Below are 21,971 nucleotides of genomic sequence, written 5' to 3'. Positions count from 1 at the left end.
GGAAACTCTTGGTGACATCAGATGGATGCTCAGAATTATTTTAGGTAGATGCAAAACATAAACATGTAACATCAAAGTGCCTGAAAGTGTTTGCTTTTGCTATACCAGGGCGGTAGACAGCTGCTTTAGTTAACTGGCCTACGAGCATAACCGTGTTAAAATTCAGTGCTACAGCATGGCCTTCCCAGGCTCTTGGGTTCTTCTGTTAATTACTAGAATTGTTTCAGTTAATTACAGAAATACAGGTAAACCCAGACGGTGCCATGACTCCGAGAGGTGAACGAGGGGGCACCTCACACAAACACCACCGCCGGGGCCTGGCGCCCGCACGAGCGATGTCTCCGTGAGGCGTTTTCCCTACGCCCTCATCCTCCCCACGACTTAAGGGGAGTTCTCTGGAGGTGGCGCGGAAAACACAACGGAGCGCCCCCGGAACGCTCGCTCGGCGGCCCGGGCGGCGGCCGGGAGGGTTTGGCGGCGCACCGAGGCGAAGGAGGGCGGGCGTGTCCGGGACGGCGGGGCCTGGCGGCGGCCCCGGCTCCCCTCGGCCTCCGGAGTGCCTTCAGCACCCCTCGTCTGCCCCCAGCCCTCCGCTCGGCTCCCCTCCGCCCCCCGAGCCCCCTTCGTCTCCCGTCAGGCCCCCCAAGCCGCCTCAGCCCGCCGCGGAGATGGATGACGAACCCGAGCGGACCAAGCGCTGGGAAGGAGGCTACGAAAGAACATGGTGTGTTCGTCCCCGTTCCCCTCCCTCACCCTATTTCTGGCGAAAGAGGAGAGAAAAATCTCCCTTCCGCTCGCTAACACTCTGCTTTGCGTAGGGAAATTCTTAAAGAAGACGAATCCGGGTCGTTGAAAGCAACCATCGATGATATCCTCTTCAAGGCAAAGAGGAAAAGGTACTTTTCGTGGCCACAAGCCTGCAGATAGCCCTGGCTTGATCATACTGAAAGTGGGCTTTTGTGTCCTTACCCCTTCATGCTTCCTGTCTACTGCTTATTGTGCTGTGAGAAATTGTAAAACGAACTTTTAACTTTAATCTAAGCACTGTGTGTGCAGGCTGGATACCCCAGGTGTATGCAAGCTGGAGGTCTTGATCTGATGGACCGCGGTGCAGAGCACTGCACTTGCAATCTGCACAGCTTAGAGAAATCCTCCAGCACTTTTTTTAATACACAAATCATAGAATCATAGAATGGTTTGGGTTGGAAAAGACCTTAAAAAGTTCATCCAGTACCAACCTGGCTGCTATGGGCAACACCTCCCACTAGACCAGGCTACTGGTCTTAAAAACTTCCAGACATGAGGTGTCTACAACTTCTCAGCTTCTGTGGGCAACCTGTGCCAGTGCCTCACCACCCCCATCATAAAAACATCTTTATATCTAATCTAAACCCACTCTGGTTTAGTTAAAAACATTGCCCTTTGTCCTATCACAACAGAAGCTGGCGTTTGGTATCATGGGACCAGATTTCCATTTCAAATTTCAGAAAAATTGCCAGAAAAAAAATCTAACTTCTGCTTTATTTTAAGTTATGTTAAAACATTCAAATTTGGATAAAATTTTAAAGCTTCGTTAAACCTGGTTGTAACAAATAGTTTTTATTTGTTTTCTGAGAGAGAGGAGAGGTCTGTGGCTGAGTTGTGGGATTTTTCAGTGTAAATAAGTGTCTGCAGTTTGTTACTGCTGCATATTTGGCAGAAGTCCAGTTTAGGATTTGGTTTGGGCTTTTGGTTTAGGAGCCATTTCTTCACTTGCCTCTTACTTAAATCCTTCTGTGTTTTGTTAGACTCTATGAACACCATGGACAAGTTCGACTTGGAATGGTATCTTGATGTCTTCGCTCTCTTCGGTCCAAAGCTACTTGACTAGAGCTGGTGTTCCTGCACTGAAAGACAGTGTGAAAGACACAGACCTAACGTGCTTGAGACCAAACCTTGTGTTTCCCACCAGTTTTATTTTTTTTTTTTAAGCATTCTTTGTTCACTGGCAGGGTGAATGTGCAGCATGAGCATTCAGAGGTGGAGTTCAGAGGTTTGGCACACGGGGTGTGTTTTGCAGTGGGAGCATGTGTACTCGCACTGTCCATTTCCCTTCATGTGAAAAACGGGTGTAACTGAAACGGCTTGTAAATAACAAGGTTGCTTTAGTCCAGCACTAAGTTCTTCAGATGAAAACATGAAGGTTCCAGCTGTGCATGTATTGCAGCTTATTGTGAGAGGAAAAGAGCAGTGTGCATTCTCCAAGAGAGGTGCTTTGGGGTTGTTTTTTTTCATTTTGAAGGAAGAGTAGACAAATGTGTTACTTTTTCAGTTGATGTTGATTGCATGGCTCAATATTCTGAATTTTCCCAGTTTGAGGGAGGAATTAGTGGCTTTTTTAAGTAAATGGAATAAGGAATTCAGTTCAGTATGTATTCTGTGAGTGATTTTCACTTATGGTGGAAATGCAGATGCGTCACCTTTATGTGGTTGTTGATGGATCAAGAACGATGGAGGACCAAGACTTAAAACCGAACAGACTTACTTGCACTTTAAAGGTATTTCTGGACTCAAAAATGTTCCCTTACTAAGCCACTGTTCCTTTATAAACCCAGTTACATTTTGCATTTAAAAGAATTGCAGTCTCCTGTCTGTGCATAGCCTCATCTTTCCTATCATCCCTGCTTTTTTCTCTCTTGATTCTCTTGCTAGTCTGTTATTTTCCTGTTTTTTGAATAATGTGACACTATTTTGCCATGCACATGTACTTCTGTACAGTAAAAGCACTTTATAAGGATATATTGGGGAAAGACGCTTTATGAAAAGTATGTGGAAATTAATTGTTGCCCATAATAAGGGGATGAAAGAAAAACAGACATGTTTTCATTGCACATCTATAATTGTTTGTATTTTTTTTCTTGCAGTTGGTTTTTTTTTTTATGAATTCTGATTTGAAAGAGTGTTAGTCAGGACTTGAATTGGATTGGTGTTTCAGGCATGGGGGACTTGAACTGTACATATTGTACTATATGGTCTTCCCTAATAACACTGAAGCATGAAATCCTGGGTTTTGGTGATTTTGTACAGATTGATGCTCTGTGATGTGTTGGAAACCTGCATTTGAACCACTGGGAATCTGGAACTTGAACATATGACGTGAATAAAGTAAAAAGGGGACAAGTTTCTGAAATTTGCATTGCATTGGTAACATGGGATGAAGGAGAAGGGCTGGGGTGAAAGAAGAATAGAAAAGAATGTCTCATTCTCTTGTTTCGTTTTCCTCAGCTTTTTTTTTCCATTAATGGTACTAGATGTTTTGCAAATATCACCTATTTAATGCATGGGGAAAAAAACTGCAATTAGTTCTTAACAGTCTTAACTTTTCTTTGTAGTTACTGGAATATTTTGTTGAAGAGTACTTTGACCAAAATCCCATTAGTCAGGTATGTACAACCATGCAAGAAATAAGTAATAGAAAGCTATTTTAGAAGGTAGTTTTAGTTTTAACAGTATCTAGTAAACTGTTCTCTGTTTATGTGTACCTTCCCATCCTATCTAGTGAAACTCTTGTTTCTGCCTGAGCTAATGAATATAAGAACCTGTCTGTTCTCTTATTTCTAGCGTCAATTCTGACATAGAAGACCTGATTATATTTTTTTCAGGCACTTGGATTTTTCAAAGATTTCTTTTTGTGCAAAAGTACTGGAAATATACAGTTTGTATTAACTGATGCATCACATTGGGCTGCTGTTGTTACAGTTACAAGAACACTTGTATAGACTTGTATGGTTAAGTAATTCTGATCCATAAAGAAGTATTAGGCAAAATATAGCAAAAATATAAATCATCCTCTTTTAAAACTTGGTAAGAAAATTTTTGACTATTTTTTTTTCCTTTTCCAGATTGGCTTAATTGTAACCAAGAGTAAAAGAGCTGAAAAAATGACAGAACTCTCAGGTAGGGAGTTAGTTTTGGGTTTTGTGGGTTTTTGTTTGTTTGCTTATTTGTTTGTTTTTTGTTTAGTTGGTTTTTTTGTTGTTTTGTTTGGTTGGGGTTTTTTTGGTTGGTTTTGTTTTTTTTTTTAATTGGAGATGTTTTTGTCTATTTCATTGATGTTACAAGTTCTACCTGATACGCTGCTGGAAGTGATGTTAACATATTTTTAAAAGATTAATTATTGCAAATCGTCTGAAACCATAGTCTTTATTTTGATCTGTTCTGATCTAGTTGTGGCACTGTGTGCTTTTTGCCATAGTCTTGTCCAGATTGCAGCTAAAACATGATTTGTTTCCCCTATAGTTAATTTTCTACCCGGTTTGTTGATTTTGTATGTTATGACACCTGTGTGTCTGGTGAGACCTGATCAGATGTTAAAAGCAAGGTTTCTTTGGTTCCTGCCTGCTGTTACAGCAATCTCTGTGGCTTCAGAGATAAAGCAGACTTCATTGAGGAAATTGAGGATGAATCAATCTTTGAACAGTTCTTTGAGGATAACAGAAGAAACTAAACTCTTTTTTTGCTGAAACACTTTGTGAGACACTTTGCACTTTTGTTGACCACTTAATGATACACAACAGTGATTTTATTTTGTTGACTTCTTAAAGTTTCTAACAACTGGGTGCCTGTAGAGTAAATGTCTTTCTGTTAATACATTGTTTTATTGTTTTCTGCATTCTGATTGGCACATCAGTTTCGAACGAAAAATAGACAGTTTTTTTGTCACAGTTTGAAAACTTGTCGTAAAGGTACACTTCATTGCATATGTACTTTAAATATTTCAATTCTTTTAACTTGTTGTATCAATTGAATTGCTTGGGATTTTTTTTCACTTGCAGGAAACTCAAAAAAGCACGTAACTGCTCTGAAGAAAGCAGTGGATATGAACTGCAGTGGAGAGCCTTCTCTATATAATTCCCTAAATTTGGCCATGCAGACTTTAAAGTTAGTATTTACCTGGAGGTTTTTTTATTTTCTTAATGATTGTGAATTTTTTGAGAGGCAGAGACAGAATTTTTTTCGGAGGAGCATCTTGCATCATGCTGACTTGAGTTTTTAATTATGTTCTCTTACAATGCAAATAAGAAGTTAAATATGCTGGTAGTGCAGAAGTTGATTTTTTAACACGAGGTGCTTGTATTTAGAGATGTGCTGCTTATAAAATGCAACAGTATTTTAAAACCAAGTAGATGATTGTATGTAGATATTGTGATGAAAGACAATTTTTTTTTTACTGGAGGGCTGAGGTATGGGAAAGGACAGAGTTAGGGGTTAATGATGAGAGAACAGACAAAGAAGCAGCATTGAGTCACAGTAATCTTGTGGGAGTTTTGGCTTTCTTTAGAAAGATAAATTTTCAGGTAGGATAGATTTAAAACAATTTTTTTGCTGTGTGAGATGTTGAGATGCATCCCAGTTTGGAAGACGGAACGAAAGATTATGGCTAGAAACACTTACAGAACAAAGTTAATAGTCAGTGTCATAAAAAACTATTTGAATGACTAACTGGAAGAGAGTTTGCAACTAAGAACCAAAAGTAGTTAAGAGTAATGAATTTACACCTATAAATTTTTATTTTAAGAAGTCAGAAGACTTGCTGTAGTGTTGCTAGTTTGAAGGTAAATTTTACCTGTGAGAGTGTGGATAAGGGATTCATTAGAGCAAACAATTAGATAACAACTACACAGTCAAGTACTGGAAAGGTTTGGCTTATGGAAGGTGAAATTCTGGTGCTCAGAGAAGGATCATATTAGAATTTGTAGAGGACTTCATATTGTATCATCTTATGACTTCAGTGCATTAAAGTCCTTGTAGACATTATCATCCAAGTAGCTTAGTGTGCAGCAGTAAATTAACTATGTACTTTCCTTAGGCACATGCCAGGACATACAAGCAGAGAGATTTTGGTAGTCTTCAGCAGCCTGACGACATGTGATCCAGCCAACATCTATGATTTAATTAAGGTACAGAATTGTAGTTTGACTACTGCATTGAACATCCAAGCTATTAGAGTAAAAACAGACAACTGCAGTGTCATCACCAATTAATTTTCATTTAAGACTTTTTGCTAGTTTTTGTTCTGCACATGAATTTGAGTATGCTTTCTTTTTCTATTTGAAGTGTTTAAAAGCAGTTAAGATCAGAGTATCTGTCATCGGCCTAAGTGCTGAAGTTCGAGTCTGTACAGTACTTGCCCGAGAAACTGGTGGTATGTATCTGAAGTTCAGTAGTTATATTACTAACACAGGTTTAAAATCAAAATTAAGTAACTGTTTTATAAATTCATTAATGCATTTTGATATTTAAGGATGAATATTTTCCATTGTGCTGGCAGAAAATTCAAGGGTTTCCCAAATCTATGAAATACACAGTAGCAAGTGAAATTATTGTGAGCTGGTAGCTGCAGCTCTAGAGAGAAGAAATAGATATATTTTCAAAACTACTGTTCCACGTATTAAGCTATGTGATGTGGAACTTAAGCAATGTAACATGTTAATATTAATTGCTGCAGTGGTAACTTTTACAATATCATTACTACAGTGTAATGTCGGGGAAAAAAGCTATGGGCCTTCATGTCTAATTTAACATTCTGGTGTTACCAAATTCACAACTTGTCAGTTTCAGTAGCATTAGCAGGGCTAGTTTTTAGGAACAGGTTTGGATAAATTACTTTTTCTACTTAATTTGTTTTCTGTTATTTGGAGTGTATGTTTGTATTCTCAGCTGCTCATAACCTGCAAGTAAGGCATTTATTTCTTTGCGACAGGAACATACCACGTGATTTTAGATGAAAGTCATTTTAAGGAACTGCTGATGCATCATGTTAGTCCTCCACCTGCCAGTTCGAGTTCTGAGTGTTCCCTTATTCGAATGGGTATGGTACAGTTTTGTTAAACTCCGAGCACAAGATCTGCTCTGTCTTTTTACTTCTTTGCATCTTCTGTGTTAAAGCCTTACAAATAGTAATAAGCTTAATAAAGACATTGCAGAATTGTTTTTTTTTTTTTATTTTGACTTGTATTTTGCTAAAGAAATACAAGTTTTCTTGATGTTGTTCCTGCAAAGTAGTCAGCTTTAAATAAAACTAACAATTAAAAAAGAGAAATTACTCATCAGAAGTTGGGAATAATAAAGTGGAATGATATTGCTTGTAGAGTGATTGTTATAAATGTACTACTTAGAAATGAAGGATGAAAAATTATTTTGTTTCTCCCTATTTTTTCCCTGCAGAAGGCAACTGTCGTAACTATTAATTGATTGTAAGAGCCATATGTTTAGCCATGTAGTACATATTTGTGAGGAGCACTGTTGTGGTGTTCTTTCAGCAAGTAGATTAGGTGCCTTTTCTTCTCCTGATGTGTTTCTCAATAAATTTAAGCTTGGAGTTAAACCAAAATAGGAACTATAATGCCACAAAGTAGAGCATTGAGTTCTCACTTTCACCCACCCCTTTCACAGAGAGACATGTATGTATTTTTATGTGTAGATATAAATACTGAAGAGGTTTACTTGTTATAGGTAAAGCCTGAGGAGCAGTTGGGAGAGCCAACTGTCCATTTCTCATGAGCTGTAAAAAATAAGTGGTAGAAAGAAAGGTGTCTGTTACAGTCTCCATAAAATGCTGTAGTGTCATCTGTTGTATACTGCACTTGGAAGGTGAATATAGGCTTGGTGTCTGCATATATAAAAATATTTCCCCTTAATTAGAAACCATTGTTTAAGTGAACATTCGTGTGGTGCTCATTCTGCTTTCCTACCACTGCATATAGTTTTCTTTTTCACTGTTCTTCAGAAGTGGGGTTCCAGGAGCTTCAGTTAATACAAAGTCTATAAAAAGACATTTTTTCAGTTGGGGAAAGTATGCTGAGGGATATGTGAATGTAGGTAGAGACCTTTAGGGAGAATTTGATACCTAGTAAGAGTGTATTATTTCTACTGTAATAACAAACAAGGAGATAGGCCTTAATATTTAGAATAGTCTTTGAACTTCTCCACTGCAGTATGAGACTGACACATTACGTGCATGTGTAAAATTGTTAATATGGGCTGTTCTTCTCTTCAGGTTTTCCTCAGCATACTATTGCTTCCCTGTCTGATCAGGATGCAAAGCCTTCCTTTAGCATGGTGTAAGTAGAGTTAATCAGAATTCAGTGAGCTGATAAGAATTCAGTATCAATTAGTCATATATTTAGAAAATCTTTACAGTGAAAATATTGCAAAATAACATGAAAAAATAGCAAGCAATGTCTTGTGACTTCTCAGCAGATATTTTATTTTCATTTGCACATCCTGTGTGTGACCACAGTTACCTCTGTTAAATATGCTTTTTAAACTTTGCATTTAAATTTTTGGAAGATGGTAAATGGTGCTTAGTTGTGTTATACAATGATTAGGGCAAAAGGGTGCTACAAGGTGCTAAAGTAATTACTGCCAATTTTATGTGCAGTTCTTCATTTAGGTATTATTATCATTATAAAAGATAATTATTAGGATGAAGGGTATTATCTGAATAAAGTACTTTTTTATGTATTTCCTAATGTAACTTTAAAGGGAAGCTTAAAATATAGGCCTTATTTGATTACTGTACCTGAGCTCTTCTTAATGAAAAGAATCATAGTTTTCAGGGCTGATATGGGAGCCTGAATTCTCAGAAGGAAACAGTGTCTGCTGTTTGAAAGAATAAGTACACTACCATGCAGTTTACAGTCAATATAGAATATTTTTGTGCCAAAGTAGGAATAGCAATGCAGTTGTCACTCATAACTTTACTTTTTAAAGATACATTGGCACCTTTATGTGAGAAAATTTGGTCTTTGTTCTGTTCTTGTGGAAAAATGTGGTTACTGATACCTCTTTGTGTCAGATGCTTTCTGACAGACATGGAACTGTTGCGTGCAATCTACTGAAACTTTTAAAATTATTTGTTGTGAAAACTGTGTAATATTTGTAGTTAATGTAGTAGTATGGTGTTACCTCTTAGGTACTGAATTGTTTCTTTCTACTGTAGGCAATTGGAAAACAACAGTGAGCCCAGTCTCACACTGGGTGGGTATTTTTGTCCCCAGTGCAGAGCCAAATACTGTGAGCTTCCTGTGGAATGCAAAATCTGTGGTAAGTAGCAAGAAGAGGCGAGTGGATGAAGTAGGAGTTAGTGGTAAGAGAGTTAAGGGGTAGAAAAATTCGATTATACGTAGGAATTAAAAGCAGCTCTGCTTTTAGGGTCCTGCATTCCTGTGACCTGGGATGCCAACTTCATACGAGGGATGTTTCAGGATATACCTGCAACAGGAAACCTGTATCATATCCCCTGGTGTAATGTTATAAACTAAAAACCCTAAAGCAAAGCAGGGAAGAAGGGTGATCCATATGTGAATGGTAATTTCTCAAGAATCCAGATTTAACAGACACACCAATGTTCCAGGCTCCTCAGTGCAAGGCTGTGGAGATAGAATGCTTTGGAGTAAAAAGGCAGAAGACCTCCCACCTCCAGGAGTATGTGAATGGAAGATTTCCAAGTAGGCCCCAAGGGCAGGCTGCACAGTGACATGACAGGCTGTAGAGTTGTAAATGGAAGCCCTTCGGTCTTGCAAATGTTAATGGACTGTGCAACCAATGATTCCTCCCCCTCCTGCCCTTAGTGAGGGTGGGAGGGAGGATTAGCATGTTTTATAGTATTAATACCGTGAGTGGTGCTCTCCTGTTAGCTTCTACTGGCATATGACTAAAATGTGATAGGTATTACCAAGACGTGTGTATCTGGCAAGAGGATGAAATAATTACAGTTTTGGGTCACTTTATCCTATTTTAATTTCACGTTTTTCATGAGTTGGGTTCCAGCAAGGGAATAGTGTAAAAGAGAAATCCTGTATCAGCAGTGGATTCTCCACAGCTGCAGGGATCAGGCAGAACAAGAGCTCAGATGCTTACACTGCATGTGAATGAGTGGTGGAGATGTTTGTGCCAGCCCAAGCCCCAGCTAACCTGTTCTCGTGGTCTGACCCCAGCTGGCAACTCAGCCCCACACAGCCACTCAGTCCCTCCTCCCTGGTGGGATGGGGGAGGCAACTGGAAGATTAAAAGTGAGAAAATCGTGGGTTGAGATAAGACAGTGTAATATATACAGGAAAAGCTGTACATGCGAGGCAAGCAAAATAAGTAATTAATTCACCACTTCCCATTGGCAGAATCTCCAGGAAAGCAGGGCTCCATCATGGGTAACAGTGAGGGGAGAAGATAAATAGCATCTCTCTGAATGTTCTCCCCTTTTCACCTTCATCCAGCTTTATAGGCTGAGCATGATGCCATGTAATGTGGGTTATCCCTTTCTTCTGTTGGGGGATTGACTGGCATGCTGGCTGTTTCCCCTCCCAACTCCGTGTGCCCCCCCAGTCCTACTCACTGGTCGGGTGAGAAGCAGAAAGGGCCTTGGCTCTGTGCAAGCACTGCTCAGCAGTAAGGAAAACAATCCTATTCCCAGAACAAATCCAAAACAGCCATTTGGTTGTTAGTGTGAAGAAAATTAACTGTTAAAACCAGCAGACCTGTGTTAGCTGAAACAGGACTGTGGTGTGCTTTTGGCAGTATTACAGGAGGCTGGAGTAGGGCATTTTAGTGATGTGATACAGCAGAGCCATCCTTGCCAAAGAGGAGCTTCCTAACTTGACCACTATGCATTGTAAATGTACTTCTAAGGACAGAGTTAAGCATTTTCAGTAGAAATTTGAGTAATTTGCTTGTTCTTTATGTTTGGATTTAAATCTGGAAAGGATTACAGCTTTGGCTTTTAGAAGCTAACAGAACAAATAATTTTAATTTTTTAAATTCCTGAAAGCTTGGAACCACTGAGTAATTTAAAATATTTTTGTTTTCCTTTTGACTGTATTTTTTACAGAAAAGCTTTTCAGTAAGTTCTCTCTTGTAATAATTTTGATGTCTCTTTATTTTCAGGTCTTACACTAGTGTCTGCACCTCACCTGGCTCGGTCATACCATCACTTGTTTCCTTTGGATGCTTTTCAGGAAGTTCCACTGGAAGAATACAAGGGGGAACGGTATGCAAATCATATTTATGATAATGAGTTTACTTGTGGATCCTGTAATTTTTTTGTCACCAAAGTAAGAATAGCTGGCAGCAGCTACTTTGCTGATGGAGACACTGAATGTTTGTGTAGTTTTGGGCACCTCTGGCATTAAGAAATATTTGTAGTTCCCATCAACAGTTATATCTATGAGTTCAGTTGAATAGCTGAAATAATTGCCATGAATTGTTGCTATGTATAAGATATTTTTTAAACACTGATTGACTCTTTTTTCAGTTAAAATAACACAGTTTTGCTTTCAGGTATTGTCAAGGCTGTCAGGGAGAAATGAAAGATCAAAATGTGAGTATGTTGAGCTGAATTGGAATTTGCATTGAGGGTTTGAGAAGCAGAGGTGATCCTTTAGTCATCTTAAGACCACGAAAATATTCGTGGATGTTTATGTCATGGTTAACTGGTGTTCTGTGATAAAGAGCCACGTTTTTTAGACTGCAAAGTCTATAAAAGTGTGGGAAGCTGCATAAAGAAGCTTCCACTCTTAGCCATGTGGAAGCATCTACAATGACCTGAGCTCAGCCCTGTGGATATACTTGCTGTTAGAAACTTTAAGTTCAGTGTTTCAGAGTTTCAGTGATGTTAGCAACACAGTCTGTTTACTGTCTTCATGACACAACTGCTGCCCTACTGCAGTGCTATGATGGTGATAATTTTTTAAAATTTGACTTGTTTTTCTATCCTTTCCACACAGGTTTACATATGTAAAGTGTGTCAGAATGCATTTTGTGTGGAATGCGACCTGTTTGTCCATGATTCTCTGCACTGCTGTCCTGGCTGTATTCACGAGCATCCTGCTCCCATATCTATATGACACCATGTCTTTGAGAAATTGTTTTATTTATGTCACTCTTGCATGAATTTTTTTTGTTCAGACATTTTTTTTTTTCATTCAGACAGTTTTGTTTATTCAGACATTATTTTAACTGACACATCTCAGAACAACAATATGGTTAAAGACGGATGATGTGCTGGTTTAAAGGTAAACCAGCAGGGGAAATGAACTCAACTCAAAAGAGCGATTATAAATCAGAATAACAATTTAATAAAATAATACAATAAGTACAATTATACAGACAAACAATTGGTTTTAACCCACAAAACCCAAATATATAACCCAGCACCCTGGGGCATGAACAGAGTGGTGTTCTTTGGGCCCCCTGAGTCCAAAGTAAAAGGAGAGGGGAAAACCTGTTGGTGAGAGTTCTGCTGCAGTCTGGTCAAGAGTGGTGGTTGCAGTCCGGTCGAGAGTGGTGGTCTCAGTCTGGTTGAGAGTGGTGGCCTGCAGTCTCCCTCTGGATCCCACGAGTGGTTAAAAAGGTCCCAAGACTCCCAGATTATATATCCTCCAGTTCAGGCAGGAATGCTCAGTACCTCCCTCAGGGCAGGGGGCTCCTCAATGGGTGTGAGGACAAGAACAACTCCTATCTCACAGGCCTCTTAACACCTAGTTTATAGCCTGAGGAGTCAGGCTCTGTGGCCAGATAGTGTAAATGGTTCATTGATAACAGTTTCTGGGAAATGGCATGGAAGGCTATAGAATACACAGTTTTGGGTTACACCCATCCAGTGATGAACTGGTCTCAGCTGTCCTAACTAGGACAGATGGGCTCAGTATTGAAGAGAGATGCTATTTGGTTCTGAGGCTTCAGTGAATTGACAGAACTACACATTTTCTTCTCTCCTGGGCTAAACCCCCAGAGCAACAGACAGTAAGGTGGGTGGAGAAGGGGAAGCGTGTGGTCTTATCTGAACATCAAAAGAATAGAATTGAGACTAACGCAAAACTCTTGTCATGTGCTACACCTCAGGAAGAGGTTACAGGTGCAGTGTCTGAAGCAGTAGGTCATACCTGGTTTTCTTGTCATCTTATGATTGTAAACACATCAGTGACTGAGTTACTCTGGATGTATATGAAATATGACTTGATTTTTTTAAAGGATGAGCTTTGTTGTCAGGTTAGAAATGGCAGTATAATGACTGAGTCTTAAAACTGCAAACAAGCAAAAAAATTGAACCTCTATCTTAAGTTAGTTCCCTGTTTTTCACGCTCACCACATACAAACAATGCACACTACATTTCAGCTCTCACAGGCAGTTTTAAAGTCTGTTAAATATGAAAATTCTCAATTGTGAACGTAGCTCTTTCTGTGCTTTTTCTACCATTTACGCCTGCAGGCTGGATAGAAGGCAGTCATTCTCTTGTGTTGGCAGAAAAATGATTGTTCACCTGCATTTCATTTTGTGCTTAGTCAAACAATCCCTATAAAGCCTTTGTGCTATGCCTATTACTGTAAGAGTGTCCTTAAAAACTAGCAGAAAAAGGACATAGCCCTGGGGTTTAGTGGGGTCTAGGAGGCCATTCCAAGCCAAACTAATGCCCTGAGCAGCTGGCTCTTAGATATTCTGATGCTGGTGACAGTGTCTTGAGACAGTTTTTTCTGGTAATATTTTCATCTTTGCATTCAGCACTTCTTAATGGAAAAAAAGGTTTTGTCTGAACACTTCAAATCCATTCTAGCTTTTTCTCTTACTAGATACCAAAATAACATACTCCCACACAGCTTCTATTTCTGAAAGCAAAAGCTGTGTATGAAGTTGTGGGCCTATACTCCATTACCTGCTTGTGGTCACAGCAATAATTTGGTTTGTACTTTTCTACCATTCTCGTTGGAAGAGCAGTTCAAACCAGCTCCTGAGAAATCGCTGCTGGGGCAGTATTTCTCTGATGCATGAAGAATTTCAGCTGTGTACTGTGTATTTAAAACAGCATGGAGGGAATTTTCCCATCACCTGTTCTCTTTTTCTGGCATTCACTGGCTGTCAGGTCTTCTTTGCTTCTGGGAAGCTCCAACCTTCTTAATTCTCGTTATATCCCTATTTACTGGATCTGCCACAAGATAAGTTAGTCAGTGAGGTTATTAGCAGGCCTGTTAGAAATTCTTGGTAGTTCTTGAAGATGTTGTGTAAAAGGTTTTGGACATAAAGCGTTGAGGAAGAGACAAAAGACCAAAATATTCCGTGGTGGGATTGAGGACACAACTGCGGCAGTAAGTTCAAGACTGGAGTGTGCTGCCGATGGGAGTGCAGGGGACTTCAGAAAGGTGAGTGCCTTCACTTCCCTTCCACTTTATACTTTCCTTGTGGGAATAACAGTTGCCATCTGTAATGATGATCATAACTAATATCCAAGACTGGAAGTGCTAATAATATATTAAAATATGAGTAAAAGAGGAGTCGACAAGAGGAGCAGGTGGATGATCGAAGGAGGCTGTGACCCCATGGAGAGCCTGCACCTGTAGCAAGCTTCTGGCAGGATCTATGGCCCTATGGAGAGAAGAGTCCTTTCTGGAGCAGGTTTGCTGGCAGAACTTGTGACCTTGTGGAGGACCCATGCTGGAGCACCCTATTAAAGGACTGCACTCCATGGAAGGGAGAGGGCAGTTGTGCCTCTTCAGCAATGAACAGTTGCTGAACAGATGATTTAGAAGCTTTGCATCACTGCAATCAATCTTAATTTACTTCAGCTAGACAATGAAGAAAACACCTTCAGAGTAGCTTAGCTAAGTTATGATTACGTTTTTATCTTTTTTCTTAATTTGTGGGAAAACTGATTCTCTCTGACACTTGACCACAGTAGGAGGAGGAAGTGAACGCAGTAAAGTTGAGGCCTGTATTTCCCTGAAAAGCAAATCACTGGCATTAACTAAATTACTGCCTAGTTTTGTGCCTACAGCCTCTGCTCTGCAAGAGTAGAATTGTAGACTAGAATTCAGCCCTACATGGTAAGTGATGCAACCTGTCCATAATTAGCATTACATTTCAGAGAGTATGCTTTTTCTAATTTATTTTTAGTAATGGTACTCAGGAAAAGGCAACACAGCAAGACTTCCTGATATATTCCAGCCATTCATCCAAACAATAAAGGTCTACAGAAGCTAAAAATAAAACCACCTCAAAACAAACCACAAAGTTTGAAAAGTAGAACTTTATTAACAAGCACTTGAAACAAGAAATTAGTCTTTCTGAATAAAGCTGTCATATTCATGATTCTAATCAGACCCATAAGATGTCTCTGTTAATATGACAGTACAGTTTTCCGGGCCGTTACAGTGGGCACTGTAACACATCGCTGCCACAGCTCTCTCTTTTGTAAAAGAATATTCCATAATCAATGGTTCTGGTGCTGTCATTCAGACAAAACGTCTGAGGAATACAAGAGGTGTTAGGATGAGAGATAAATGAAATCTATCACGTGGGATCAAAAAGGTTAAATCTATCATGTGGTAAGAAAACTTGAAATTGTCTCAGGGAAGTAAGAAATACTTTGTTGCTGCAGTCCTTGCTAAATACACTTTACTGGAGGGCTTAAAGAAATGGCTCATTTCAATGTACGTTTACTAACAATGTACATTTACTTACTTCAGTAAATGAAGTTACTGAAGGTATTTGTTTACTCATTAACAGGGGCAGCTCAGTGTTAAGAAAACATGACTAATTGTCTTGATAGAATTCTGTTCTTCACCATCAACCATCAGTTGGTGATACAGTGACATACACCTCTCAGTGGGAAAGATTTGTACCTGGCTTAAAAAAAGAAGCAAAAATTAGTATAGAATAGCTTTTTCCTTTAAACACACAAGAATTACTCAACTACAGAGAAATTACACGTTGTCAAGGAAAATCAGAAAACAAGTCCTGAAGAGAATATAGTTTTGTTTTATAAGGAAGTGAACAATACACAGCAGAATTCTGAAGAAAGTATTTCAAATAAAAGCATGGGCACTGAAGTAATGAGAAGAGAACTGCTCGATAATATCAAACTGAAATGTTGATCTTGTCCTGGAAACAGTTTAGCTACACATCTACTGGCTATGTAAGGAAACACAAATGAAAAAACTGCATTTCACTTACAACCCTTTGTTTCCAAAACAGCCCACTACTAACTATTCATAATTCAAATAAGATGTACTGTTAATCCTGATGAAGAGAGATACTGCAGTTAAAACTGTCATCAGAGCAATAAATACTTTCCTTCATTTTAGCTGAGAAAATACTATTCCACAGCTGCTAAGCAAAGAAGGGATTAACACTGGCAGAAGCAGTCTTTGTAGAGAGCTGTAAGAGCAGATGGAGGTCCCAAAGCTCATGGGATTTTGAAGAGAATTCAAAACAAGTGGATTTTCATTTACCGCAAAGTTGTGATACTTACAGTCCTTCAGAACAACGATGACATTCGGTCATTTCGCATGCGTCTGTCTCTCCAGCGCTGCTTCCATTCGACTTTGTTTTAAACCCTACAGGATACAGTTTAGGAAAATCTTGGTTTTGCTAACATGGAAATAAAAACTTTAGTTGCAGAACAAAAATATTTCCCAACAATCTTTTTCGGTCCTTCGCAAATCACGAATAGCTTTTAACTCTCCGTGGAAAGCAGAACAGGCAGTTTAAAAAAAGGAGAGAGGTCAAACTACAAAGTTCTTTATAATCAACTGCTCTACAGAATAATTTCTTGTTCAATTGTAAGTAGATTAAAGCAATCCACAATTACATATAATCTGAAACAAGAAAGTCCCAAACTAGTCTTTTGAAGATATCCTATGGCATCCACCCCTCCCTTTCCAGCTTCCTCAATGCAACTCTTGACATCATTTTCTTTCTCCATAAGTGTACAGAGGAAAATATGAATCAATAATACAAGTCACAGATTTTCACAACTATGCTGACAGCTTCTGCTGGGCCTCCACAACCAGATGAAACAAATACTTACAAAAAGTCTCTGCAGAAATGCCAAATCTGATCTTAAATGTGATACTACCACTCAAAGAAAATACATAGAAGACTACTGAATAATAAACATATTAACTCCACCTGGCTACAAAACCAGAACTGTTTGTTTCAGAATGGCTATATGGCAGTGGTTGTAAAAGTACCTCATGGAACCAACCCCTCCAGTGGAACAAAGTACTACAACAACATTGACTATATATATATATATATATATATATATATATATATGCTGATTCATGTGACTCCTACTCAGTGACAACAATACTTATACAATACAAAACACCCTTAAATGTAGCAATTGTAGATTAGTATAAGAGATCTAAAAAACACCCCTCCCTATCTAACCTTTTGCTGCAAACAGCAGCAGCAACAGGAACACAAAATTATGACACAACACTTCAAAACCAGAGTGGCACGTACCAGGTAATATCCAGTGTGATAACCACTCATGTACCAGGCTATCAACATGCTCCCCAATGCTTCGTCATCCTCAGGAGAGTCTGGCCTCATAGGTGGTGGAGGAGGAATCAACTAAGAAATCACAAAGGAAATGTCTTCGTTTCAATAGGGTGTATCCCAGGTTAGAGAACAACCAATTCTAAAAGGTTAAAACATAAAACTGGAAAATAGGAACATATCCTTGATATGTTCTCTGAAAAGGAGTCGAATAAGATGATGCTTTCTGAACATATGTAATTTCCATAGCCTAGGAGAAACAGGATTCCTGTAGCTTTTACACAAATTGTTATTAGGGGGGAATATTATCTGCTTCAGGGAAATCCTGTTGATTTAAGGTATAGTTTCTTCAAATAATTTTCCCCTTGATATTCTTACCAACAGCTTCGCTGCCACAAAAATGAGTGCAAATCAGACCTTGTGCGTTACATTATTGCAATATTTGTAACTGAATGTGCTCACACCTGAAAAATACAGACTCTAACAAATGTGTTCTAAAAACACAGGCAGTGAGCACATTCAGTGAGAAAACCTGAGATCACCAACACCTTTCTTTCTCATTCTCCCATCACTTACTGGTGGTCCTGCTGGGAAAGGTGGCGGCCAGCAAGATAAAAATGATGGTGGTGTCTTGCATTTTGATCCAGGCTACATGGAAAAAAAAAAATGGAGCAGTACAAATTAAAAAGGAAATTGGAGTATTAGGATTTTACTTAGGAGAATTGTGTGAAGCAATTCACATGCCTTAAATTTAAGGCAACACACCCCAGCAACTTAATGAAAATACACCCAGTAGCTATTTCTGTGGCACATTCCATGACTGGAAAAGTACAGCTTGCATTACACATGTCACTGAGGTAAACAGGGCTGAAACGGGGCTCTAGTTAATACAGGCATTTTAAAAAAGTTTTTCCTAAATGGAAGTCAGTCGTTGCACTCTCACAGAAAGAAACATATCTAATATGCACACAGGCAAACAGATGATTTCTCTGCTCCTGTGTGGCTGGGGGCACAAGCTGACTAAATTACATTACACTGGCGAACGTCTTAAAAAAGATCTTAGATACAAATCTATTGATATGAAGGAAAAAAGATAAAATAAAACCTTATAAAGAAATTTTGCCCAAACAGTAATATTTAGAAAACATAATGCTGAGTTCAACTACAGTATTACTTAAGACTCCTACACCACAGGAGAATTTAAGGGTGTATCAATATCCCATCTCTCATAATTCAGTAGAGAAGCTACAGCTTAAAGGTTCTATGACATGTGGACATCAGTTTTGACGCACTATCATTAACAGCACTGGCACAGTCCAGGGAAAAAACTTCCCTCTTCCAAGTTACATGGCAACAGTGAAGCAAGTGTTACCTAGGCAGCAGAAGGCTTTCCTCACTAGACAGCAACTCTGCAAAAGGGCTATGCTGTAGCCAGATTATCACAAAATGGCAAACCAACAGATTCTAACATGCATATCTGTACATCCCTTCCAAAATGCTGTCAACTGAATTCTACAAAATGATAAATATAATGCTATACTCCCAGTATTCACTACAATACCAGGCTTAACAGCGGTATGTGAATTATTTCAGATAAGGTTGAGCTTACTCTTCCCAGGCCTGGGACTGGTGGTGGTGGTGGTGGTGTAGGAAATCGCAGGTTTTGAGGGGAGAATCTTGCTTTTGTGCAGTTGTTTTTGTTTCGAGGTGACTGGGAAGATTTTTCACTCTCATCTGTTGAATATGGAGTCTCATTTTCATTCTAGAAGATCAAGACATTTTTAGGAAATGCACTAAACAGGAGTTCACAGATAACAGTTTGTGTGAAAAGGCTTGGAAAGTCCCATTCACATCCTTCCCTCTCTCTAGCCCTCCCAGTCCTACTCAGGAATGATTTTATAATCTCACAACTTTATCTGTTCACCATTTGAGCTATGTTATCTTTCACTGGTGAATTTCTTGTTGTCCCCTCCCTTTCTTCCATGCTGAGTTCAAGAACTAAAGGGACACTTTCATTCCTTCCATCAGCTTGTGTCTGTTTACAACAGAATCCTGTATCGATTCTCTCTGAACACCAGCAGTGCCACCAGACATACTAAGAGAAGCTGATTGTCCCGTTTTCTCTTTCCAAAAGAATCAAAAGGCGTTCCTCACCTCCCCAGAATTCCCCGTCCCATTTACTGTTTCATCGCTGGCTGAAGGAAGTAGATCAGACAGGTTCTGCTCCTCCTGATTTCCATATCCCGTGTAAGTAACAATGCACGTGCCTCTCTTCTGGTTGATGGAGGCAATAGTTGCCTGGTACCATCTACCATCCTCAGACCAAACAGCACTGCACCTGTCACCAACTTTCCACTGCAAACAGAAGCAAGAGAAGCGTGTCCATACCTACGCCGACAATCAGAGAAAAGGTGCCTTTTCCTAAATTACTTTTTGTCCCAGCCACGAGAAAGGTGACACCCACCTACAGTGCGGGTTTTTTTGTATTTAGTGGAATTGCTCAATGTAACGTATAAGTAAGGTTTATAAATTATCACCCCCACCCCAAAATGTTTCTCCCAAGGCGAAGAAGCTGCTTCTGAGTACCGTAGAGAAGTACAACACGCAGTACAAGCACGACTCGCATGTACAGGCGAGCTGACCTGTTTCAAAGGCGCTGTGTTGCTCTTCTTTCTATTTCTGTTCTTTTTATGGTTTTTTCTCTTTATCACCATGCACTTCTCCTGCTTGTCGGAAGGCTCCGAGCACTCCCCATTCTTTAAGGCATTCTTCGGTAAAAGAAAGGGGGAAAACAATAAACGCCAATCCACCGGCCTCAGCCCCAGCGTGCGGCCACGGCCGCGCCGACCCCCTTACCTTGAAGGAGGCCACCGCCTTGTCGTAGGCCTTGATGAGGGCCGTGTCGTCCCAGATGTCCGAGTCGTCGCTCTGGGAGGGCACAGAACGGAGGGTCAGCGCGGTGTCCGGCCCCGCTCCCGCCCCCGCCCCCGCCGCGCTCCCCACCTGCCCGGTGCCGCGCCGGAACAGCACCGCGTCCGCCATGGCCGCGCGCGCCGCGCACGCGCACGCGCCCCGGTTCCGGCCCCGCGTCCCGCGGCGGGCGCGGCCCCTTCCCGTGTGCGGTGCCCGCCGGGATGGGTCACCGCCTCCCGCGCCGGGAGGGGACGGGACGGGAGCGGGCTCGGGGCGGGGACACGCACCGCCGCAGGTCTGAACCGAGTAGCAGGCAGCAGAGGAATCGCTGCTGTATCCAGTGCTGGGCTGCTCAGTGCGAGAAAGACAAGGAGAGGTTGGAGAGGGTCCAGCGAAGGACCAGAAAGATGATTAGAGGTCTGGAGCATCTCTCTTAGGAGAGACTGTGAGAGCTGGGCTTATTTAGCCCAGAGAAGAGAAGACTGAGAGGGGATCTCATTAGTGCATATAAGTATCTCAAAGGCAGGTGCCAAGAGGATGGTGCCAGACTCTTTTTGGTGGTGCCCAGTGACAGGATGAGGAGCAAAGGCCATAAACTAAGCCACGAGAAGTTACATCTCAACATGAGGAAGAACTTCTTTACACTGAGGGTGGCAGAGCACTGGAACAGGCTGCCCAGGGAAGTCATGGAGTCTCCCTCTCTGGAGACATTAAAATCCCACCTGGACACATTCCTGTATAACCTGCTGTAGGTGATGCTGCCTTGGCAGGGGCGTTGGACTGGATGATCTCCAGAGGTCCCTTCCAACCCTAATAATTCTGTGAACTTGCTTATTTTCTCACCAGCTGTAGGTATTATGATGCCAGAACCAGCTACGTTTTCCTTCCAGCTTTCCTCAAACTGTGTCAGGGACCCGTTAACAAGCAGCAAATGCACTATGGGATAGAACTGACACAAGCAAAGGCCACAAAGTTCTCTCTTTTAAGATTGAAAACAGTTGCTGAGGAGCACATTTAGCACAGGTAGCTCAGTGTGCAGCTGCAGTTGAGCTACAAGTTAAGCTCTGGGTGGTGAAAGCCCCAGGCAATAGGCCAGGGGGGCAATAGGCCCACAGGTACCTGTGGGCCAGCCAGGTGACCAGACACTGAGACACAGCAGGAGTTGAGGACCTCCAAACTTTCCCACCTTTAGACTGTGCGGGTATAAAAGCCCAAGGTTTCCCTTGTTCAGAGTCCTTCCTTCAGAGGCACCAGTTCGAGCTGTTGTTTTGTTATTTAGTTATTGCACCAAGATTAGGTTATATTAAGGATCAGGACATCTGAGACTCTGTAGGAGCAGCTAAACAAGACAACACCAGCCACCTGGATGATAGAAGAAGAAAATATTAAAGCAAAATATTGTGGTCATGAGCAAGCCAGAGCTAAGATTAGTGAGTATGTGAAAAGAATCACAAGGTCAAGCTGGAAAGCCGTTTGAAGCATGGTTGTTGTTCTCTGTGGCTGAAGGCAGCCATGGGAACGTTTGTGTGGAATGTGTGCAGATAAGTAATACCTGGCTGGCTTCATAGCTCAGACCCTTATTCTGTATATAAACAGAGTAATAAAGTTACAAGAAAGCTCTGCCTGGACAAAGTCTCCCGTGGATTCATTCGCTGAAAAGGGTGCTGAGTGAGGGACCTTCGCTGCAAGACTTTGCTGTGGGAAACCTGGTCTGTGTGAGTGTGGGGTGTGTAGCTGTGAAGGG

The 21,971-nt window shown here is 40.6% G+C and overlaps 2 protein-coding genes across 6 annotated transcripts; one reads left to right on the top strand and one right to left on the bottom strand.

Annotated features, from left to right (window-relative positions):
- The first annotated feature begins 467 nt into the window (after positions 1 to 467).
- On the top strand, positions 468 to 15,320 carry GTF2H2 (general transcription factor IIH subunit 2). The gene is made up of 15 exons (XM_064640980.1): positions 468 to 724; positions 819 to 896; positions 1,788 to 1,824; positions 2,451 to 2,537; positions 3,372 to 3,422; positions 3,882 to 3,936; positions 4,815 to 4,920; positions 5,849 to 5,939; positions 6,097 to 6,184; positions 6,743 to 6,850; positions 8,039 to 8,102; positions 8,984 to 9,087; positions 10,924 to 11,026; positions 11,317 to 11,356; positions 11,763 to 15,320. Exons 1-15 carry the CDS (start codon positions 669 to 671, stop codon positions 11,880 to 11,882), a joined length of 1,188 nt encoding a protein of 395 aa, XP_064497050.1. The 5' UTR covers positions 468 to 668; the 3' UTR covers positions 11,883 to 15,320.
- On the bottom strand, positions 15,038 to 20,425 carry SMN2 (survival of motor neuron 2, centromeric). Of its 5 annotated transcripts, none has more exons than XM_064640975.1 (10): positions 20,318 to 20,425; positions 20,171 to 20,242; positions 19,957 to 20,082; positions 19,469 to 19,669; positions 19,239 to 19,349; positions 18,924 to 19,076; positions 17,891 to 17,962; positions 17,279 to 17,389; positions 16,281 to 16,365; positions 15,038 to 15,655 (listed from the first exon to the last, which is right to left on the bottom strand). In XM_064640975.1, the coding sequence occupies exons 1-9, from the start codon at positions 20,354 to 20,356 to the stop codon at positions 16,309 to 16,311; spliced, it is 942 nt and encodes a 313-aa protein (XP_064497045.1). In that variant the 5' UTR covers positions 20,357 to 20,425; the 3' UTR covers positions 15,038 to 15,655; positions 16,281 to 16,308. The 5 variants fall into 5 exon arrangements, with proteins under 5 accessions (XP_064497045.1, XP_064497046.1, XP_064497047.1 ...); XM_064640976.1 differs by having other exon boundaries at positions 15,038 to 15,651; XM_064640977.1 differs by lacking the exon at positions 19,239 to 19,349.
- Positions 20,426 to 21,971: the final 1,546 nt, after the last annotated feature.

The sequence above is a fragment of the Pseudopipra pipra genome, chromosome Z, assembly GCF_036250125.1.
Source record: "Pseudopipra pipra isolate bDixPip1 chromosome Z, bDixPip1.hap1, whole genome shotgun sequence".
NCBI lineage: Eukaryota > Metazoa > Chordata > Aves > Passeriformes > Pipridae > Pseudopipra > Pseudopipra pipra.
This window is presented reverse-complemented; position numbering and strand designations above follow the sequence as displayed.

Coding starts and splice junctions, on each gene's coding strand:
- GTF2H2 (XM_064640980.1), top strand. CDS start 669: ATGGATGACGAACCCGAGCGGACCAAGCGCTGGGAAGGAGGCTACGAA. Junction 725..818: donor GGAGGCTACGAAAGAACATG/GTGTGTTCGTCC, acceptor TGCTTTGCGTAG/GGAAATTCTTAAAGAAGACG. Junction 3,937..4,814: donor AAAAATGACAGAACTCTCAG/GTAGGGAGTTAG, acceptor TTTCACTTGCAG/GAAACTCAAAAAAGCACGTA.
- SMN2 (XM_064640975.1), bottom strand. CDS start 20,356: ATGGCGGACGCGGTGCTGTTCCGGCGCGGCACCGGGCAG. Junction 19,670..19,956: donor ACACAGCGCCTTTGAAACAG/GTCAGCTCGCCT, acceptor TTCTGTTTGCAG/TGGAAAGTTGGTGACAGGTG. Junction 17,963..18,923: donor CAGTCCCAGGCCTGGGAAGA/GTAAGCTCAACC, acceptor TTTTCCATGTAG/CCTGGATCAAAATGCAAGAC.